This window comes from Narcine bancroftii, chromosome 13 (genome assembly GCF_036971445.1).
Source record: "Narcine bancroftii isolate sNarBan1 chromosome 13, sNarBan1.hap1, whole genome shotgun sequence".
Lineage (NCBI taxonomy): Eukaryota > Metazoa > Chordata > Chondrichthyes > Torpediniformes > Narcinidae > Narcine > Narcine bancroftii.
In genome coordinates, this window is record NC_091481.1 from 30694210 (window position 1) to 30713644 (window position 19435).

Here is a 19435-nt window from a genome sequence, read left to right on the forward strand (position 1 = left end):
TCTGCAAACCACTGGTTTCTGTATACCCTGATAATAATACATGTTCATATTTCTTTGACAATCTGCATTCAGTTTAGAAATAAAAACCAGTTTGGTAGTTGCTGGAATACTATTAATAAAACCAACAAGTTTACTTGCTCTCTTATGGATAGATGAAAAGCGAGCTAGTTTCCTTTCCTGTATTTCTTCCTCACATATACAATTGATTTTTTATGGCCTGCAATTTTACCAGATGCTGAATGGTTACAGCATCTTCATAGGGGAAATAAAGGATACTAGTGTTGGCAATAGTTCTCAAATCCAAACCATGGTTAAGAAAGTTTATGAAACTCTCGACCAAACTCGCAGGTCTTTCTAAAATTATCGGTGATTCTCAAGTTCAAATTGGAACCTTGACCTTTAATTTTTCTATTCAGATCATTTCAAGATGATGATGTATTACTGACTTCAATTTAAAACTGAATTTTACCTTTTATTTCATTGTTAGCCAGACGTGCCGTTTTTATGAAATGGAAAGACAATACCCCACCTGCACAATGGTTAAGTGATATTATGTCTTGTTTGAATGTAGAAAAAAAATTAAGATATGCCATTAACGTGTCAAATATTAACTGAAAGACATGGGGTCGATTTATGTCCTGTTATCATAATCTTAAGAATTCGGGCTGTTCTGAAGTTTTGGTTCTGTATTGACCATCTCCAGGTTGTTGTCACTTGATTCTTATGTGTCAGCATTTAACCTTGCTTAGTGGGAGGGGTTTTGAATAATTTTCTTTTGTAAGTGTTTTTTGTTTCTTTTGAGATTGTTTTTGAGTTGTTAAATTTCTTTAATATGAATTGTGCTCTAGATTTTGTTTTAATCATGAGAAAAGTTTTTAGTAATAATTCTTATTTTTTTCTTGATTCATGGCACAATATATAACTGTACTGTTTCATTATTTATAATGTAAATACCAATAAAAATATTTTAAAAAGAATACCAAGACGAGCGACAACTTGGGACAGGAGGAGCTTGAAGAAGCAGGCAGTTGGGTAGATTATAGGCTAGAGGAGACGTTTCATCTATGGGGCGGCAGTTAGCGCAACGCTGTTACAGCGCCAACAGTCAGGACCGGAGTTCGAATCCCGCACTGTCTGTAAGGGGTTAGAACGCTTATCCTGTGTTGGTGTGGGTTTTCCCCGGGGGCTCCAGTTTCCTCCCACCATTTGAAATGTACCGATGTTGCAGATTAGTTGTGTGTAAATTGGATGGCATGAACTCAAGGGCAGAAATGGCCTGTGTAAATTTAAATTTAAAATGTGATCAGCTCTCATATTTCTCCCCCACCCCCCCCTCCAACTTCCCTCCACCCACTACTCCCACAGCAGTGACTTTTTAAATATGATCCATTGATCCAATCTATTGGATGCTTTTTTTCCCACCCACAGCAAATCAATTTTCATCTTCAGGACATATGCAGTCAGTGGTAGAATGAGATGGCAGCTGTGGCATTCATTAACTATTTTGAAACCATATGCTTTATTTGATTGAGGTTATAATTTTTCAGAAAGGAAGCATCCAAGTGACAGTAAAACATATGGATCTGAAATGCAATCTCTCTATGATAAGTAGCAAAGCCAGCTGTGGCAGTGTCACATTTTATTGCCTGATGAAGGACATTTTTATTCAAAATAAGAGGATTTGAACAGTGACACTGACTTGAAAAGTGACTGCAAATACTTAATGATGAAATTAGGAAACGTGTCTGTAGAGTTTTGTACTTTGCCTTCATTGGTAGGTTTAACTGTCTCAGCATTAAGTTGTTCTCTGTCTGGCTACACTCTGGCTGCTGCAAGGCTTCACTCTGAGTCCTCACAGATGTCCTTGATGACACACGGGAAGCTGTCACCTGAGAATTGGTGGCTTCAGACTGCTCCGCCAGGCCACTGGAAAGAAAGTCTTGAAAGTGGTGCAGAGAGCTTTTAGACTTATTGTCCCATGGCTCCAACCCCAGACCCAATTTCATGCAAGACAAAACAAACGGGAGTGATCGAGTTTCCAGGCTATAACATTTTAATTGCCATGAAATGGTCAATGGAACTTCATGCCATTGGGAAATCTAACTGTGGGGCGAAGTTTGATATCTATTGAAGAAAGAGAAGTAATCAGTCACACTGTGGAGAAACAGTGCCCTGCGATTCCACTTTTGCTGCTGTAACATTCTGTCCAGGTACTTCAGGTGATAAATAACAAGAGAGACAATGCAACGACTGATTGCAGGGATATAACAGTTTACGTTCTTTTTATATAGCTGTGTAAATGGAAGGGGTGGATCTTGGCCATACTTAACCACTGGCTAGAAAGCATGAGGGATACAGACAGTTTACAGAAGGTCCCTAATGGGACTATTACACTGCCAGAGTTACTGAAAACTAAATTTAACTGATTGAATGCTGCTTCTTGTTTGCAAACCAGGAACAAGGGAGAGGTGGAATAGAGCTACTATCAATGAGAACGTTTACACACAAACCATGAATGTTGCTTCTTGTCTGCAAACCAGGAACAAGGGAGAGGTGGAATGGAGCTGCTAACATGGCTTTCTGAGAACATTTACACACGAACCATGAATGTTGCTTCTTGTCTGCAAACCCGGAACAAGGGAGAGGTGGAATGGAGCTGCTAACATGGCTTTCTGAGAACGTTTACACACAAACCATGAATGTGAACAAATTTCTGATTCTGCATTTCTGTGGCTGGCTTGGAAGACAATTCAATATGAAGGGTCAAGACTTTTTTCACATCCCAAAATCCTTGTTAAAGGTGCTTGGCAACTGGTTAAATCTCAGTGCACCTGTGGTTTACAGCACCCATGACTTGTGAATGTCTGAAGTAGTTCAATAATCAAATAAAAGTCCCTTACAACAATCATCCACTTCACTGTTCAAGAAAAAGACATCAAAGTGCCCAGGGAACATCATCTCACTAAAATTCTATAATAATGACCTTATTGAAAGGCTCCAATCTATTGGATGCTTTTTTTTCCACCCACAGCAACCCTTCCCCTCCCCCACAAATAGCTCACTTTGTTACTTAAAGTCCAACTTTACTTTTAAAGGTGGTCCCTAAAAAAAATACCCTACTGCCTTGAATCATCATTGGGCCCCGATTCTGCCGAGCTCTCTGAACTGCAAGCTGCAAAATTTCCTCACAGTCTTGATACTTTAAACAACGAATAAGAACCACTCATGGAGGCTGATCAGGGAAAGGTTTTCTTCCTATTGCCCTATGTGCTCTATCCAATTCCAATCCTTCTAGAAAAGCATCTTTTCCCAACACCTCTGGTATCCATTTCCGAAAAAACATTACCGGATCAATAGCTTCAAAATCTTCAGGCAAACCTACTATTTTGACATTATTACCACCTACTTTGATTTTCCAACGAGTCAATCTTCAAAAATTCACACTTCTGAACATTCCAATCTGTAAGACGGTATCCCAGGTAATCCATTCGCTCAGTATACGATCCACTGTATCAGTACAATCACGAAACGCCCGTTTGATGTCTTTAAATTCATCCTGAACCACATCTACTGCTTGCAAACATTTAACCACATCCTGCCTAATTGACGCCACCTCTCTTCTCAATTCAGTAAATTGAATCTTACTTTCTTTAAAACCCTGAGTAACTTGAAGAGCCATATTATTCATAAGCCGCAAAAATTCTTCATAAACAGACAATAGTTTCCTCCTCCACTTGTACTGTTTGGAAAGTTTGCTGGGTAGGAGATTTAGTTCTGGAAACTGATTAAAATTTTTGAGGCCTACCTTGAAGAATTTTGGCTGCTCTCAATATTGCTTTTGTTTCCTCTTCAGATTCTTCTTCCTCTTCTTCTGCTGGATTCCCGGGCCCCCCCCCCGACTTTGGGTCAACATTCTCTCGGGCCAACAGCCTGGCCCCGGTCGGAGTCGTGTGCATGCGCAATTCCTTGCCCATGCCCAGCTCGGCAAGGCCCCTTGCCTCAGTGGTCGGACTCGGCACGTCGGCAGCTGCTGCGACGTGCTCGCGTCCGCGATCAGAGGCAGGGTTCTCGCCTCTGTGAGGCCCTGCGTCCCCGAGCGTGCGATCCGAGTCACGGGCACGACCCTCCTTCTCCGTCGGATGACTGGATGTAGCGGTGCCATCTTGCGTCGTGGGACGCAAATTAGATGCTGACTCCTTCGCCTGGACCATCCTCTGGATCTTCGGCTGCTCCAAAATCGACCTCTGTGGATCTTTTGACAAGGAAGGCCTCAATTCCTCTGCACTTTCTGCTCTTTTAAACTGTGCCTTTTTTGAAGTTTGAACTTTATTACCTCTCATTATAACTTTCAAAACTCCTTAAAATCGTGACTAAAATAATTTTTTTTAACTCTTTAAATTTCGGGTATTCAGCTGGGGAGAGGTGGAATTACACGTCTACTCCCTTCGCTATCTTGCCATGCCCCCATTAAAGGTGGTCCCTGAAGGAAACAGGATACACGGATTAACTGGAATTTTGATATTTCCACTTCATTATCTTCATTCTTCTTCAGGAAGAATAATCTCTAGATTATGACCAATGTTACATTTCATTGACATTTTCATCCAACAAACATAAATTCCAGAGATAAAGAAAGAAAAAGAGCTCAGAGGAATATTTTCTTGGTGGGAATAACAATACAGACTTTACAGCTATTGCTGACCAAACCAACCCAACACTATTATAATACTGTAGTATTATAATTTTGCTGTGAATTATGAACACCCTCATTAACTGACTGCATTATATGGAAACAGCAGGAAACAACTGTAAGTAATAGTTTCCTTACTGGGTTTTGGGATTGCTGATACAAGGGGTTTGAGCATTTATTTCTATGCAGTTTACAATTCCGAACAACTCATATTTAACAAACGCAGATATGCCAAGGTGTGTTGGAACACGTAATTTGGCACCTGATGCACATGCAAAGGAATTGGAATGAGAGGTCAAGGAACCCGGAGATGTAGAAGAAACAAGGATGTTGAGGACAGAGTTTGGGTGAGCAGAGGTCAGGGACACAGAGGAGGAAGCTGACGTGGGGACAGGTGAGAGCATGAAAAAAATTTGAAAGCGAGATTGGCAATTTAAAATTTGAGTCAGTGCATCACCAGAACTCATTGTACGTCAGCTAGCTTAGGGAGTGAAGGGTTAACAACCTGGTGGGAGTTAGAGTGCAGTTATTTCGGATCAGCAAAGTACTTCAAGATGTCCCATTCAACACTAATTAATGAATGAAGATTTCAAATAGCCTGAAGTCACATTTATAACATAAAGAATGCTGAATAATCATATAATCTGATTTATTTTTATTCTTTCTTTTTGCAACATGAAGTCCAGTGAATAGTTTAATTTAAAATAGCATTTCTTTCCATGCAGACCAACTTTTGTTTGGCAAAATCCTGCTGCTGTTAATTATTTCAGGCACTAAGCTCAAGCTGCAAAGATTTAAATTATCAATTTGTAGCGTGACAAATTCTTTTTGATAGGCAAGTTTCCCAAAGGTTTTGCTTTGGCTCAGTTTCTAACAATTGGAGTCACTAATCCTTATCTCACTACATAAAGCAATATAAAATGCAAAGGGTAAGGAATTCTGTGTTTGCTTTTCCAACTTGCCTCAAAACTAATCTCTTCTATACTCAAAATTTTAAGTATCGAAGAGCTTTCTTTTTCTCCAAAAAGAGCCTGCTTTTTGAACAGGACAAGCTCGACTTTCAACAATCTTTTGTAAAGAAAATATGAACAGCCCTTTCTCATCAAAGTCACTACATCTGAAAGGAAAATGTATTTGGGACAAGATGGATGTGGAGAAGTGTTAGTTATCATGTAGAAAGAGAACATCATAACCTTGCTTGAAGGTGGTGTTATTGGACATTTGGGAGTAAATACTTCAACATAGAAGAGAAACACGAATTTGAACCTTGCATTTAAAATACTACAAATTGTATTCACTACGTCATTGATTCACTACATCGTCAAACTTAGATGCTGAATGACACAATCATGTTAAATTGCAGACATGCAAAACCAATTTAAATTACTGAAGAGTGACTTTAACAAAATTCACCAAGATGTTTTTAGTGTCCCTAAATTCTGCAGTGTTTATTTAGATTCAGTCATGTAACAAAGCCAGCTGAGTGCCCAGCTCACAATGAGATAGATCTATTGTCAATTTGAGTCTCCAAAACAAGTTATTGAATTTTCTGAGCAAAGGATGAATAAAATGAGGAAGTTTTGATACATCAGTTGGACAGGCAGTAACTGTGCAGAAGGAAACACAATTTTCATTTCCAGTTGATGATTTTTCAGAACAGGAAAAGTTTAGAAATATAAACAACTTGCTTGAATCAGCTGATAATTTTCTGATTTTATGATCAATGGAAGTTTTTTTTGAAACATGGACTATTTCGAGAGGTTAGTTACTGATTAATGCACTGTAAGCTTGTAAATTTCCATTTCTGCACTGGGACTCTTACACCTTAGTTCATATGACACACCCCAACAAGAGAGAGAGAGAGAAATATAATGGAGCAGCCTGTCCATTAGAATAATGGACTGTAGCGTTATTCAAGGATAAGTGGGAGTCACCATATGTCAGGTCCAATCACTGCGCAATTAGCTAGCAATAGTCTATTGTGAATTGGCTTGGTTCAGGGCTTAGACTTCAGAGGCTATTGTAGAAGGTTAACTTAATCCTCAATTTCCATCATCAGTTAACTTATTCCTGATCTTAAGAAGACATGCATACCATTGCTTTCTGTAACCCAGTGTATTGCTAAATAGGTGGGTTTCTAATTATGAACCCAATGCAATGCATATATTGGAAAGAAAACACAGTCTATTAATTTCATCCAATTCTTGGATGCAATCTGTGGAGCAGCAATTATGCTTTGGTAATGCAAGTTCGATACTCCAAAGGTGCAGATTTAATTTTTGATTCTGTTCAGACTCAAATAGAGAAGATCATTGATTTAACTGGCTGGCAGGAGACATTATGTTAAACACTGCTGGGGGTGGGGGAGGAAATGTGAAGTCTCCAAAATCCTTACCTCTTGTGGAGAGTTAAATTTAAAAAAAGTATTTGGTGCCAATAAATTGAAGCAAAAGCTGATTCAATGTTTTTTTTTTATATAAACACACAGCAATGTTTTTAAAATCCACCTGCGATGATTGCAGCGACCTTCCTTCATTTCAAATAACCTCAAAGTTATTTCCATAAATGTAGCTTTTAGCTTACCGAATACTTCTCAATAGGATGAAGAGGCTTTGCCTGGCTGTTCTCTCTCAACAGATTCTTTGCTGGTGATTGATCTTGCAGAGCTATCAAACTCAATCCTTTCCTTTTATCTTTTAGAGAAGCTTGTTGATGGCGTTTTATCCTCTCGAGCTGCTCTTCAACACTCATCCTGGGTCGTGGACCTTCTGCCAGGAAAAGCTGCTCGACCGCACTTCTGGGTCTTTCCTGCAAATACACTCAAATTTAACAAAATGACAAATCTGAAGAAATTGCTGAAAACACTTCACATGAGAGGAATAAAAAGATGTAATGGGAAGGACATAGCTGTGTTGCTGCTCACAGCTCCAGGAAATCAGGCTCAAACCTGACCTCTGGAGCTGTCTGTGTGGAGCTTGCATGTTCACCCTTTGACCACAGGGGTTGTTTTGAGTTATCCCTATGCCATAGGTACTCTGTGATTAGTAAGGGATTGCTTAAGGTGGGATGTGAGTGGGAAGGGAAGGTTGAGAATCACTGCGCTCGACCCAATTGTTACTGAAATATTTTGCTGGAGAAAAATTGTCATTGACCCATTTCCTTTGGAGTTATGAAACCGTGCACATAATGAGTCAATGAGGTACGATTAAAACACTGGTTTTTAAACTTTTTCTTTCCACCCAGATACCACCTTCAGCAATCCCTCACTAATCACAGAGCACCTATGACATAGGGAATACTTAAAATGGTATATGAGTGGAAAGAAAAAAGTTGAAAACTACTGAAATAAAACAATAAGAATATGAATGAAGAGGATAGCTGAGGTGGTTTGTGTAACTGGATTTCCTCTTTAATACGCATAAAGCATGGAAATTAAAGAATTGTGAACACCTGATGGAAATGACGAAAATCTCCTTGCTTGCAACACAAAACTATAATGTTCATGAAAATATCTGACAGAGAAAAAACAACTTGTATCCAAGTTGCACTAAATTCTGCGGTACCGCACTTCGGTTAGGACAATTTTTGTTATGTGCCCTCTGCACGTACCACATGAGATGCTGAGCTATCCATCTTTTTATGTTTTCTTAACGTGACGTATGATGCAATTGTGGAAGATTCAGGCATTGGAGACTTGCTTCTTGGTGGTACTATTCCAATTGGAAAAGACAAGCCTATAAGTGTAGAAAGTGTTGTTAAATAAAATAAAATATTTAATGACTGGCAATAACTGTAGTCTTTAACAAATTTATATTCAGTTTGCAAACTCCTGCCATCTATTAAAAAAAAATCATTGCAGTTGCTCAAATTAGGAAAATGTTATTCATCAAAAATTGTACACTAGTTCACAGGTGGAAGCAAGTCATTGATGCTCCTTCCAGCGCGACCTCAGAAAGTGTTGAATCATTATAGTATTCTTATTCCTGGAGTCCAAATACTCACAGGAATGTAAAAACATCATCTATGTGGGTTCTAGGAACCCCTTCCCTCCCCAGGCATGCCAACAGCAGTTGCACAGCAATCTCATCACCACATGGTTTGGCAGGGAGAGACACACCAAGGTAATGTACAGAGAGGCTGCCTGTGAGGCTTAGTGTTGAGCAGGCATGGTGAGTTGTCCTGAGATGTTCAGCTTGGGACCATATGGAACCCATCATCTCTCCCTTTATTTCTTTGGCTGCACACCTCTCCCCAAGCTCAAAAGACTTCTCTCATGCAACAACCCCTGGGGCCGCTGGCCAACTTCAAACTGGTTACCAGGAAGAAAAGGCAAGTGAATTTTTACCACAGGAAGCCCTTACACTGGCATCTGACCCCCAATTTTTAATAGAGTCTGCATACGCTGTGATTGTAGTAAAAACATTGAGATGCTGGAGGAACTCAACAGGTCTCGCAGCATCTATTGGAGGTAAAAATATATTACCAACATTTCGGCCTGAGTCCTTCCTCAGGGTAAGCAAGGGGGCAGCGTCTTAAGATTCCGGAGAGTAGATTTAAGACAGAAATGAGTAGGAACTGCTTTCTCCAAACAGTGGGGAAACTGTGGAATTTTCTGCCCCAGAGGCTGCTTCATTAAATATATTTGACAGATTTTTGCACAGAAGGATGGTGGGAGGGGGAGCAGGAAGGTGGAGCTGAGCCCATGGTTAAATCAGCCATGATCTCTTTAAATGGTGGACCAGGTTCGACAGGCTAGCTGGCTGACTCCTGCTCTTGTTTCTTATGTTCTTCTGCTGTTCTGATTGTCACAATACAGGAAGACTTTGGAAAGGGTGAACACGAGATTTACCAGGCGTTTGCTGGATTGGAGCACAATAGCTACAAAGGGAGATGGTCAGTGACTTGAATCAGCACTGAGCCATTATTCTTCAAAATTTAGATGGTCAACTGATGTATGCCCAGCTGATCTGCTTTTACTAACTGATCAAAGAGACCAATGCAACATAAATATTAGTCCGTTACAAAAAAAATTACTCTTTTTTGGAAATGTTTGACAATTAACGAGTAATTCAACTGGAATTTTGTTTCCTACTTTTCTGTAGCCCAATTCTATATTGCTTTAAGATTAAATGAAGATCTCTGAATATGAAACGCTTTTCTTCATATTGATTTTTACCATCTTTTTCCAAAAATACATTTTTTTTTAAAATTTCCATAATTCTCCAATTTTTCCACCAGCTGAACCTGATTTTTATGGAACATGCGAGTATGTGGGCATTGGTGCATTTTTCTTTCATTTGGGATGATTTTAAGCTGTTTGGGGAGGAAGTTCATCGGCTTGCTTCTTTCCACAGCTGAGATGATCAAACTGCAGAAGCATATCATCCAAATATTCAGAACTAAATTTTTTAAAAATGTAGACATACAGCACTGTGTAACAGGTCATTTCGGCCCACAAGTCCACGCTGCCTAATTTATACCCAACTAACCTACACCCCCAGTACGTTTCAAACAGTGGGAAGAAACTGGAACTTCCAAGAAAAACCCATGCAGATATGGGGAGAATGTATCTATTTCTTAAAAGAAACGCAGAATTTGAACCCCAGTCCCAACTGTAAAGGTGTTGCACTAAATTGCTACGCTAAACTATGGTGGCCCCTAAGGTTTCAACTAATTTCTGATTCAATGATTTTTTGAGATGCAGTTATGAAGTTGAATTGACTGTAATAACCTACTGAAAAACAGATCAATCAAAACTCAAGAGTATATGGGCTCACCTCTCTGCCTCTCTGGATGCAATTATAATAGGTCAATGTGATCTTTTTTAAAGAATCTGTGGAATATTAACATATTTATCTACTTTAGGCTTTAGAATATCAATTCAAATTTAAATTGCAATATCCTTTAGTCTATGTTCCAACTGCTCCCATTCACTCATTGATCAGATAGCCTTGTTTATTGCTCACCTCCATGGTTACCCAGGTTTTTAACCATCAGAGACATCCCCTCCCCAACTCCCCCTGCAGCTTCATGAACCTCTCATCTTCATCTTTTGATGAAGGTCATCAACATGAACCATTCTTTTCCCACAGCTGCGGTCTGACCTGCTGAGTATGTCCAACAATTTTTGTTTCAATTTAGATTTCTCGCATCTGCGGTTTTGTTTGATCCTCACTTAAAGATTCCTTGTTCGTGAAAAGGTGATCTTCATGAATGGTAAAATGAACTAAATCTGAACATACTCTCAGGCAACACAAGAAGAATAGTTTGGGTGGATTCTGCAATACATAAATTTCAACTTGTAAATATTACAACTACCTTTCGACATGACACTTTCTTTATCAGGCACCACCTCCAACTTCTCATCCACATTTGATTCATCAACCTCAGTGACAGTTGTCAATTCCGGTTCACTCTTGTACTGTCGATAATCAGGACCCTGTGATGGCAAAATATTTCCTTTACGACAGAATACTTAAAAATCAGTTAAGTTCTCATCTGGAAGAATTTTTTTTAATTAAAAAAAAGTAAACAAATTGTAACTCAAAAATATAGAAAATCGTTTTGGTAACCAACCTCGAGACAAGAAATCTAAGCAACGTTATAGAAATGTAAAAAAAATACAATTATAACCCATCTGCAAAATGGAAAAAAAAAACAGAACTAACACTTCGAGATCAATTTTTCATCCTCAGGTCAGGCATTTGATCATTAACTTTAGAGACATGCTATTTATTATTCTATTGTTAAAACCACTATTTTTTTAATTCCTTGTGTACAGTTGGAGCAATCCAAAGGCATTTAAGGATCCAATCAATAATCAACGACTCAGTAGCTTCTCAGCATGTGCTTCTAATATATATCCATTTTAGGGCCAAAATAATTCAGATTTGTATGTGGTCAGTCACAGGAATAACATTCTGGCCTAGTGACCAGCCTTAAAGCCTCTGGAGACAAAGTTTTTTTACTGACCTTCAAGGGAGGCAAAGCCTTGACCAGAATGAACTCTTTATAGCAGGTAGCCTTGCACTAGACACCTGTTCTTACAAAGGGTATTTGATCTGAAATGTTAACTCTGTTTCTTTTCCTATGGGCGCTATCTGACCTGCTGAGTTTTGTGGTTTTATTTTAAGCTCACATCACTAATATTTGCACAGTATTTTATATGTTGACCAACAGCACATTGACCTACCAAAAAAAATCTAATGGATGTTGCTTCCAGTTGCCTCCAATAACATGGACTATTAGTGAAGCAGAATTCTGTGTGCCTGGCCAGGCACAGATCACTGAATCCACAGTGGTATAGAGTTCAATTTAACAGCACAATCCAGAGATAGTCGCAATCCAAGATAGTTTCTTATTGCTAATTATAATGTTAATAGCCTTAATACACAATTCTTTTGATGGATTTCACTACAAAAGTAGCATTCAAGTCAAATTTACAGAAGGAATCATCTTGCTGAAAAGCAACTAGAAGCTATTTAGTTTTTAATGTAGTTTGTATAAATCTAGTTTAAAAATATACAACAAGTTACCTTATCAGATTTTGGTACAGTGATGGGTTATTTGACAGTGCGGGGTGTGAGGAGGATGTCAGGAAAATGCAGAGGGACTTGGACAGGTTGGGGGAGTGGGCTGCTGAATGGAAGATGACGTTCAATGTGAGCAAATGTGAGGTTATCCATTTTGGGGGCAATAATAGGAAAGCTGAGTATTATTTAAATGGAGTCAAGCTAGGGAGTGGGGAGGAGCAAATGGATCTGGGTGTACTTGTTCACCGGTCACTGAAGGCTAACGTGCAGGTTCAGAAAGCTGTGAAGAAGGCAAATGGCATGTTGGCTTTCATAAAGAGGGGATTGGAGTATAGGAACAGAGACGCCCTTCTGCAGTTGTACAGGGCCCTGGTGAGACTCCACCTGGAGTATTGCGTCCAGTTCTGGTCTCCAATTTTGAGGAAGGACATACTAGCTATAGAGGGTGTGCAGCGCAGATTTACAAGGTTAGTTCCAGGGATGGCGGGGTTGACATATGCTGAAAGGCTAGAAAAACTGGACTTGTATCCAATGGAGTTTAGAAGGATGAGGGGGGACATGATTGAGGTATACAAAATCATCAGGGGGATAGACAAGGTGAAGTCGGATTACTTGTTCTCAATGATGGGGGAGACGAGGACTAGAGGGCATAGTTTAAGAATACAGGGTAGGCCCCTTTAGGACGGAGATGAGAAAACATTTTTTTACCCAGAGAAGTGTGAATCTGTGGAATGCTCTGCCATAGAGAGTGGTAGAGGCGGATTCGCTGATTATGTTCAAAAGAGAGTTAGATAAGACTCTAGTGGACAAAGGAGTTAAGGGTTATGGGGATAAGGCTGGAAAGGGGTACTGATAGTAGTGATCAGCCATGATCTGTAAAATGGCGGTGCTGGCTCGACGGGCCGAAGGGCCTACTCCAGCTCTTATTGTCTATTGTCTATTGACATAACTTGTACAAGGAATAACCCAAAACTTAAAGTATCATTGCACAAAGTTACATATTAAAAGCTAATTCTATTTTAGGATCGGTTTCAATTGTACACAGAGGCTGCAATTGCACAAGACCAGCTCATTCAGTTACATCATTGATGAAGGACCAAAAAAAATGGTAAATGTATAAGTAAGTCAAGAAAAAGAGAGGAAGCAAAATAATTTTATGGCAAAAAAGCAATGAATAGGGAAACATGGATGGAGCAGGTTTAAAAGGCAAATCGTGGCAGCTGTTGTGGCCACTTACTGAGTCTGCTCCATTCCTTGGATCTTCCAGTTCAGGGTGGATCTTCACTTTGTCTAGTTGATGCACCAGGTTTCTGGTAGAACAAGGGTAAAGAATTCTCTCACTGGGAAGAGGAGGAATTGAGGGGCCCTTCTCGGTCAAGTCCAATAATTGGGGGAGAGGAGGACGAGGAGGGGCTGTTTCATCTTCCTAAAGAGTGCAAGATGGCCACCACATAATAAGTGCACAACACAGTTTGAGATATGCCAGATGTTGCTGTCTTTATGCAGGCAAATTAATTCATGGTCATGTTTCAGATACAAAAATACATGAAAGCAAATATTTTATACTAGCCTATTCCTTGATTCAAACTTCAATGCAATTCAATTATTTTTGCATTTTTGAGACACATTTTAACTGTGTTGACTGATTAAAATTATTTAATGATTCAATTTATCTGTAGTAAAATGACTTAGAATAAGCAGAAATAAATTGTATAAGCTTGAAAAAAATGAATCTGAGTAATGTCCATATTTTCTATTTGTTTTCCACTTCAAAACGTGCGTGAAAAGTAAATGCCCAATCAATAGAACAGCTACCAAATTAATATACATCATTTAAACTATAAATATGTATAAATATGAGATTATTAATGAGAGTCTATGAAGTTGCATTTTTATTTTCAAAATTATCTTTGTATATTTCCTCCCATTCTAACTGCGTACACACAGTTCCTTACCTCTTGTCTATGCCTTAAGGTAGAAGTAGATCCAGATTGTGACCCAGCAACAGCTTTGAAAATAAATTAAAACACAAATTAAATTAGGTGTGTCAAGAGCAACGTCAAGCTTTTAAATTTTTTAGAAATCAAATAAATAATTATACACACACTGATCATCTCAAAAAGGAAACATAATTTCAGCTCACTCGTTCAAAACAAAATCAACTATGCCATTTCAGACATCTCATTGATTAAAAGTACTGACCGCAGTTCTCAGAGACAATACAGAATATATTTAATGCTTGACTTTAAGGATTGGAACAAGCTATAAGCTTTGACACAATTCACTTTGGAATGCAGATGCTGGAATCTGGACCAAGAAACAATCAAACAATCAGTGGGCCGAACTGTATCAGTGGGAGAAAAAGATTGGTCGATGTTTCAGGCTGGAACCCTTCGTCAAGGATAAAATGGTCATGGTGGGAGGGGTTGGACAGGGGCTAGTGGCGATTGGTGAACCTGGGAAGGGTGAAGGATGATGGACAGAGGCAGTTAATTCGTAGGTGCCAGTCAAAGGGAGAGAAAGGTAAGACCTAAGAGCTAGAACAAAGGGAGTCAGGTGGAAGAGGGGTCATACAGGGTGGAGCTGGATGATAAGTGGAGACAATAGCTTCCCCTTCTGGAATCTGATGAGCAGAGGCAACCATCTTAGTAATGATGAGAGCTATTGGGGAAGAGCTGTTAGAGATGGACAGATTAAACCTTGTTGGTCACCAAGAAATCATAGTCGATCCTATTCTACTGTATGAACTAAATGGGCTAAATTCTCTTACCAAAGTTTCCAGTGGTACTTCTTTGCTGCTTATTCTTGTTGAGTCCTTCCATGACATCCTCGATTCTCCAGAGCTCCTTCTGGATCTGAGAGCGTTGGTGGCCAGCTAAGTCCGCCTGACGAGAAATATAAAAACTCGTCTGGCGACAACTATTTGAAAGGTTTTCTGGAGAGTATTATATTCAAAGAGAATCCATCCGTTCAATTTCCACAAATGTTTCCTTGGAAGCCCCATTTACAAAATAACAGTGCACATGAAATACACTAACCGCAAGATGTATAAATTGCAAATAAACAATGCCGTGCAATTCATTTTGCTACACTGGATATGTGACTGACTAAAGCAAAGGTCTTCTATTGCACATATAAAAATGCCCACTGTTCCATCGATCAAACGTGTGAATACCTGAACTCCTTCACATCGGTCCAGTTGCTCATGTAAGTGGCTTCTTGCAAGAGTTACATCATATTCTAATTTATCATATTCTCTCCACATCTTTTCGAGTTCCTAAATTATAAGACACACATCTTTTTAAATGAAACACATCTCTTTAATAGAAGAACAGAACACTCTGCAAACAAACCATAACATCAGAACTCGATATTAATCTATTTACAGCTGGGAATTGCATTGTACCTGTTCCCAAGGCTGCTTTTTTCCTGTATTCACTCACGCACAGTAGCCACCAGGTGGGGTGCAGGAGCTGACTGACAGCAACTGTCTGGTCCCTTCCCTCCACACCTCACTCCCAGGTTCCTAGAGGAGTACTTTTTCCTGCACCCTATCTTCCGCACAAACAGGACCTGCTTTGGGATCGCACCTACAATTATCAGGAAGACTGTTAGAACTTACTGTGGTGGCTCTCGATACCTCTCGACAAGTGCTAAGCAATCCATTTTGCAAGACATCTCTCTGCAAGGCCACACTATGCACGACCACAGGGTCGTCTGCATTCATTTCAATCTCTTGGCTTGCTGCCAGTAATGCTTGTTCCAGGGTATGCTGCAGGAACCAAAGGCACACTTAGTATTTGTACACTAACTGTGTATGTTCTTCGTATTTAAGATCATGAATGAATCTCCATTATTTACTTTTTCCTTGTGCAGTTGCTGCAGCTTCCCCTCTTGATCACGAACAATCTTATCCTGTTCACACAGCTGGCTTAGCTTTGCCTGGAAAGGAAATCACAAAGATGGAACATGTGAAGGATTTTAATGCACAGAATAATGTTATCATTTCAAATTAAAAACATGCAGATGCTGCAAGTCTGAAATGGAAACAGGGGATACTGGAAAAACTTAGAAGGTCAGACAGCATCTGTGAAGAAGTGTTAACTTATTGTGGTGGTACACCAATGATCCACTGCAGGGGGAAACCTCTGTACCTGCAGGAGTGTAAGGGGACAGGACAACACCTGGTCGGCTGTCAATCAGTCGACCTGAATGGATCGAGCCCCACCCGGTCGGGTGTCAGTCACCCTTCGGGATATAAGCCTGCGCCGGCCTCCCGAGGCCTCACTCAGAGTTGCTGCAGCCACAGCCAGCCTGGCTCTGTGGAAGTCTTTGTGGATTAAAGCCTGTTGTAGTCTTTATCTTTGTGTGTGTCTGATTCTGGCTAACAGCACACCACTCTTATCAGGTCAAAGATTCTCCAGTTTGACAAAGCTTCCTCTTCTTGAAACATATCGCATTTTGCAGTTTTGTGTTTCAAGCATTTACTGATGACAACTTCAAGCATATTTTCAGGATTGGAAGCTACTGAAGGGATGCAATGAGAAAAATTTCACCTGAAGTTTTACTTTAGAAAATAGTAGGAAAGAGAACAATCACATAACAACGTGAAGACGTGACCAGAGGAATGCACCCCGAGTGATTTCACAGGAATGTGCCAAAACACACTGTAATTGTTGTCTCACATGGCTAATGTATGGAGGTGACCAAAAGTTTGGTCAGATTTAAATTCAATGGAGTATTGAGGAGGAGCAAGTAGAGAGGGAAGGCAATTTTTTTTTTAAAGAGAGAGAATTCTGGAACCTAAGGCTTTGATAGGAGAAATAAGGGTGGATTAAATGTGCCTGAGAGGCCAGAAATGGAAAACTATCATGATATCTCTTCAGGACGTCTGAGTGAAAGGGAAATAGTGCTCGACCAACTCAAGACTACATCTAGTACCTGAGATACGGGAGAAAAAAAAAATCAGTTGATGTCGTGCACTTGAAATTTCAGAAAGCATTTGCTAAAGTCTCAAATAGTGTGCAACATTAAACTGCTTGAAATTAGGAGCGATCCATTGATATGGATCGCAACTGGTCAACAGAAAAAAAAACAGAAAGTAGTATGTTTTTTTCAGGGTGGTAGGCAATAATGAGTGGGTGAAACAGGAAAGTCTGCAAGTGTGGTGATTGAAGTGGAAGAAACACAGCAGGTCACACAACATCTATAGGAAACACCTTGATGAAGGGTTCAGTCCCAAAATGCAAATGACTCTACTTTCTATAGATGCTGGATGACCAGTCCAGTTTCTCCAGCACTTTTGTGTATTCCCAGAATGGGTTCCAGGTTCCAGTGGTAGGACCATAGCCATTTATTACGCAGATCAATGATTTGGACAAAGGAATCAAATGAAATATTCCATAATTAGCTGATGAATTATGAGAAGGGTGTAAAGATGGAGAAATAGATAGATTGAGGAAGAGTCTATGGACATGGGAAATGCAGTAGAACATGGATAACTGTGAAGTTAGAAAAAAAATAAGAAAATGGTGTGTTATTTAAAGTTGTCAGTCTGAGAATTGTTGATGGACAGAGACTTGAGTGTTCTTCCGCACCAGTCACTAAAAGCAGACCTGCAAATTGTACTTCAGCCTTCGCGGCGAGAGGATTTAAGCACTGAAGCCAGGATGTTTCCTCTGATTAGGTGGGCATCAGTGAGGCCACACTTGAAAGCCCAGTATTCAATTCTGACCTTCTTAACCAAGAAAAGGCGTTTTTGCTGCAATTCCTGGGATGGCGGTTCTATTGTGCCAGGAGTGTTTAAATCAATTGTGTTTGGGAGAATGACGGAGGATCTTATTGAAATTTTCAAAACTGTGATTGGGTAAGACTTCCTGATTGTGGGAAGGCTCCCCCCCCCCCCCCCCCACCCCACCACCCACCCCCCCAGCTGAGGCATCTAGAATAAGGGTCACATTCTTTGATTATAGTGCAGCTAAAGATAAACATTCACTACAATAGAAGGTCAAGTCACTGAATACATTTAAGAATATAGAAAGATTCTTTTTAAAATACAAAAGGTTTCAAAGGCTATGGGGAAACAGTGATAATACATCATCAGCCATGGTTGCAGCACACAGAAGTGGTGGAAAACTCAACAGGTCACAAAGGGGTGTAATGCTGACTGCCTTTTACATCCTGTGGCTGCTCCATCACCTGCTGAGGTTCTCCAGCACTTTTGTGTACTGCACTGGACGCCAGCGGTCAGCAGATTTTCTTGCTTGCGTCCAATCAGCCATGGTTGTATTGGGTGGTGAAGCATGACTGAATAGCTTACTCCTGCTCCGACTTTCAATGTTTTTGGCAGTTCAATAGAAATGGGGAATGCAACAGGATGTGGATCGTATGGACAAGAGGAGTGTGGAGAGAGAGAATTGGAGGAACAGAACATAAAACCAAGGAAGGCCTTGCAGAAAGCTTGGCTCCATGGTCTAGAAGGAAGGAAATCTGAAGAGCTTTTGCAAAGATGCTCTCCAGTTCTATGTGCTTCTTGCTGGAGGCAAGGGTGAAGGAGCATTCAGAGTTTTCTTCAGGCACAGGGAAGACAAGGAAGTAGGAGCAGGATGCCTGGCTCCTGGATCTTGCCCACCTTCCAGCACAAACCTGGCTGATCTTCCCCGGTCACTTCAGCGCCAGATCCACACAGCCCTCAATTTTCCCTCTTCCTTCTCTTTAAATCTCCTCATGGGCTCTTTACCCTTGAGGGTACAGAATTCCAGAGAATCACCACCCTCTGGGTGAAGTAGTAGTTAAGAATGTTGGCTTTATCATGTCTGTCCTCTTATTTCTTATTTTTGTAACAATCCCCTCATCTTGTTTGAAATTCCCCCACTTCAGTAAATCTCCTGAAATATATAGAGTCATACCCCTTGCAATCTGGTTTCAAAAAATTCACTGCTTATTCTTCCAAACTCCAAGGAATATAATCAAATCTTCATAACTATTCATGGAGAATCCTCTAAATCCAGAAATTAACCCATTAAACCTCTTCTAGATTATCTGTGATGCCTAAATAGTCAATTTTACATGTAGACCAGAACTGGGTATAGTTTCATCCATACCCTGTACAAAACCTCTCTGCTTCTGAACTCTAATCGCCTTGCAATAAATGCCATTTGCCTTCCTGCACCACTTTTGTGTGTTCATGCAGCTGTCATTTGATTCCTGCAGA

The 19435-nt window shown here is 40.0% G+C and overlaps 1 protein-coding gene across 18 annotated transcripts in view; it reads right to left on the reverse strand.

Annotated features, from left to right (window-relative positions):
* plekha5 (pleckstrin homology domain containing, family A member 5) overlaps positions 1 to 19435 on the reverse strand; it is a 429638-nt gene that overhangs the window by 16076 nt on the left and 394127 nt on the right. For all 18 annotated transcript variants that reach the window (XM_069908666.1, XM_069908663.1, XM_069908665.1 and 15 more), the window contains 9 exons: positions 16084 to 16164; positions 15845 to 15994; positions 15398 to 15499; positions 14993 to 15107; positions 14178 to 14230; positions 13460 to 13648; positions 11009 to 11129; positions 8300 to 8424; positions 7274 to 7498 (listed from right to left, as the gene is read on the reverse strand). In XM_069908666.1, coding sequence (XP_069764767.1) covers positions 7274 to 7498; positions 8300 to 8424; positions 11009 to 11129; positions 13460 to 13648; positions 14178 to 14230; positions 14993 to 15107; positions 15398 to 15499; positions 15845 to 15994; positions 16084 to 16164 — 1161 coding nt within the window. The remainder of the gene's footprint in view (positions 1 to 7273; positions 7499 to 8299; positions 8425 to 11008; positions 11130 to 13459; positions 13649 to 14177; positions 14231 to 14992; positions 15108 to 15397; positions 15500 to 15844; positions 15995 to 16083; positions 16165 to 19435) is intronic.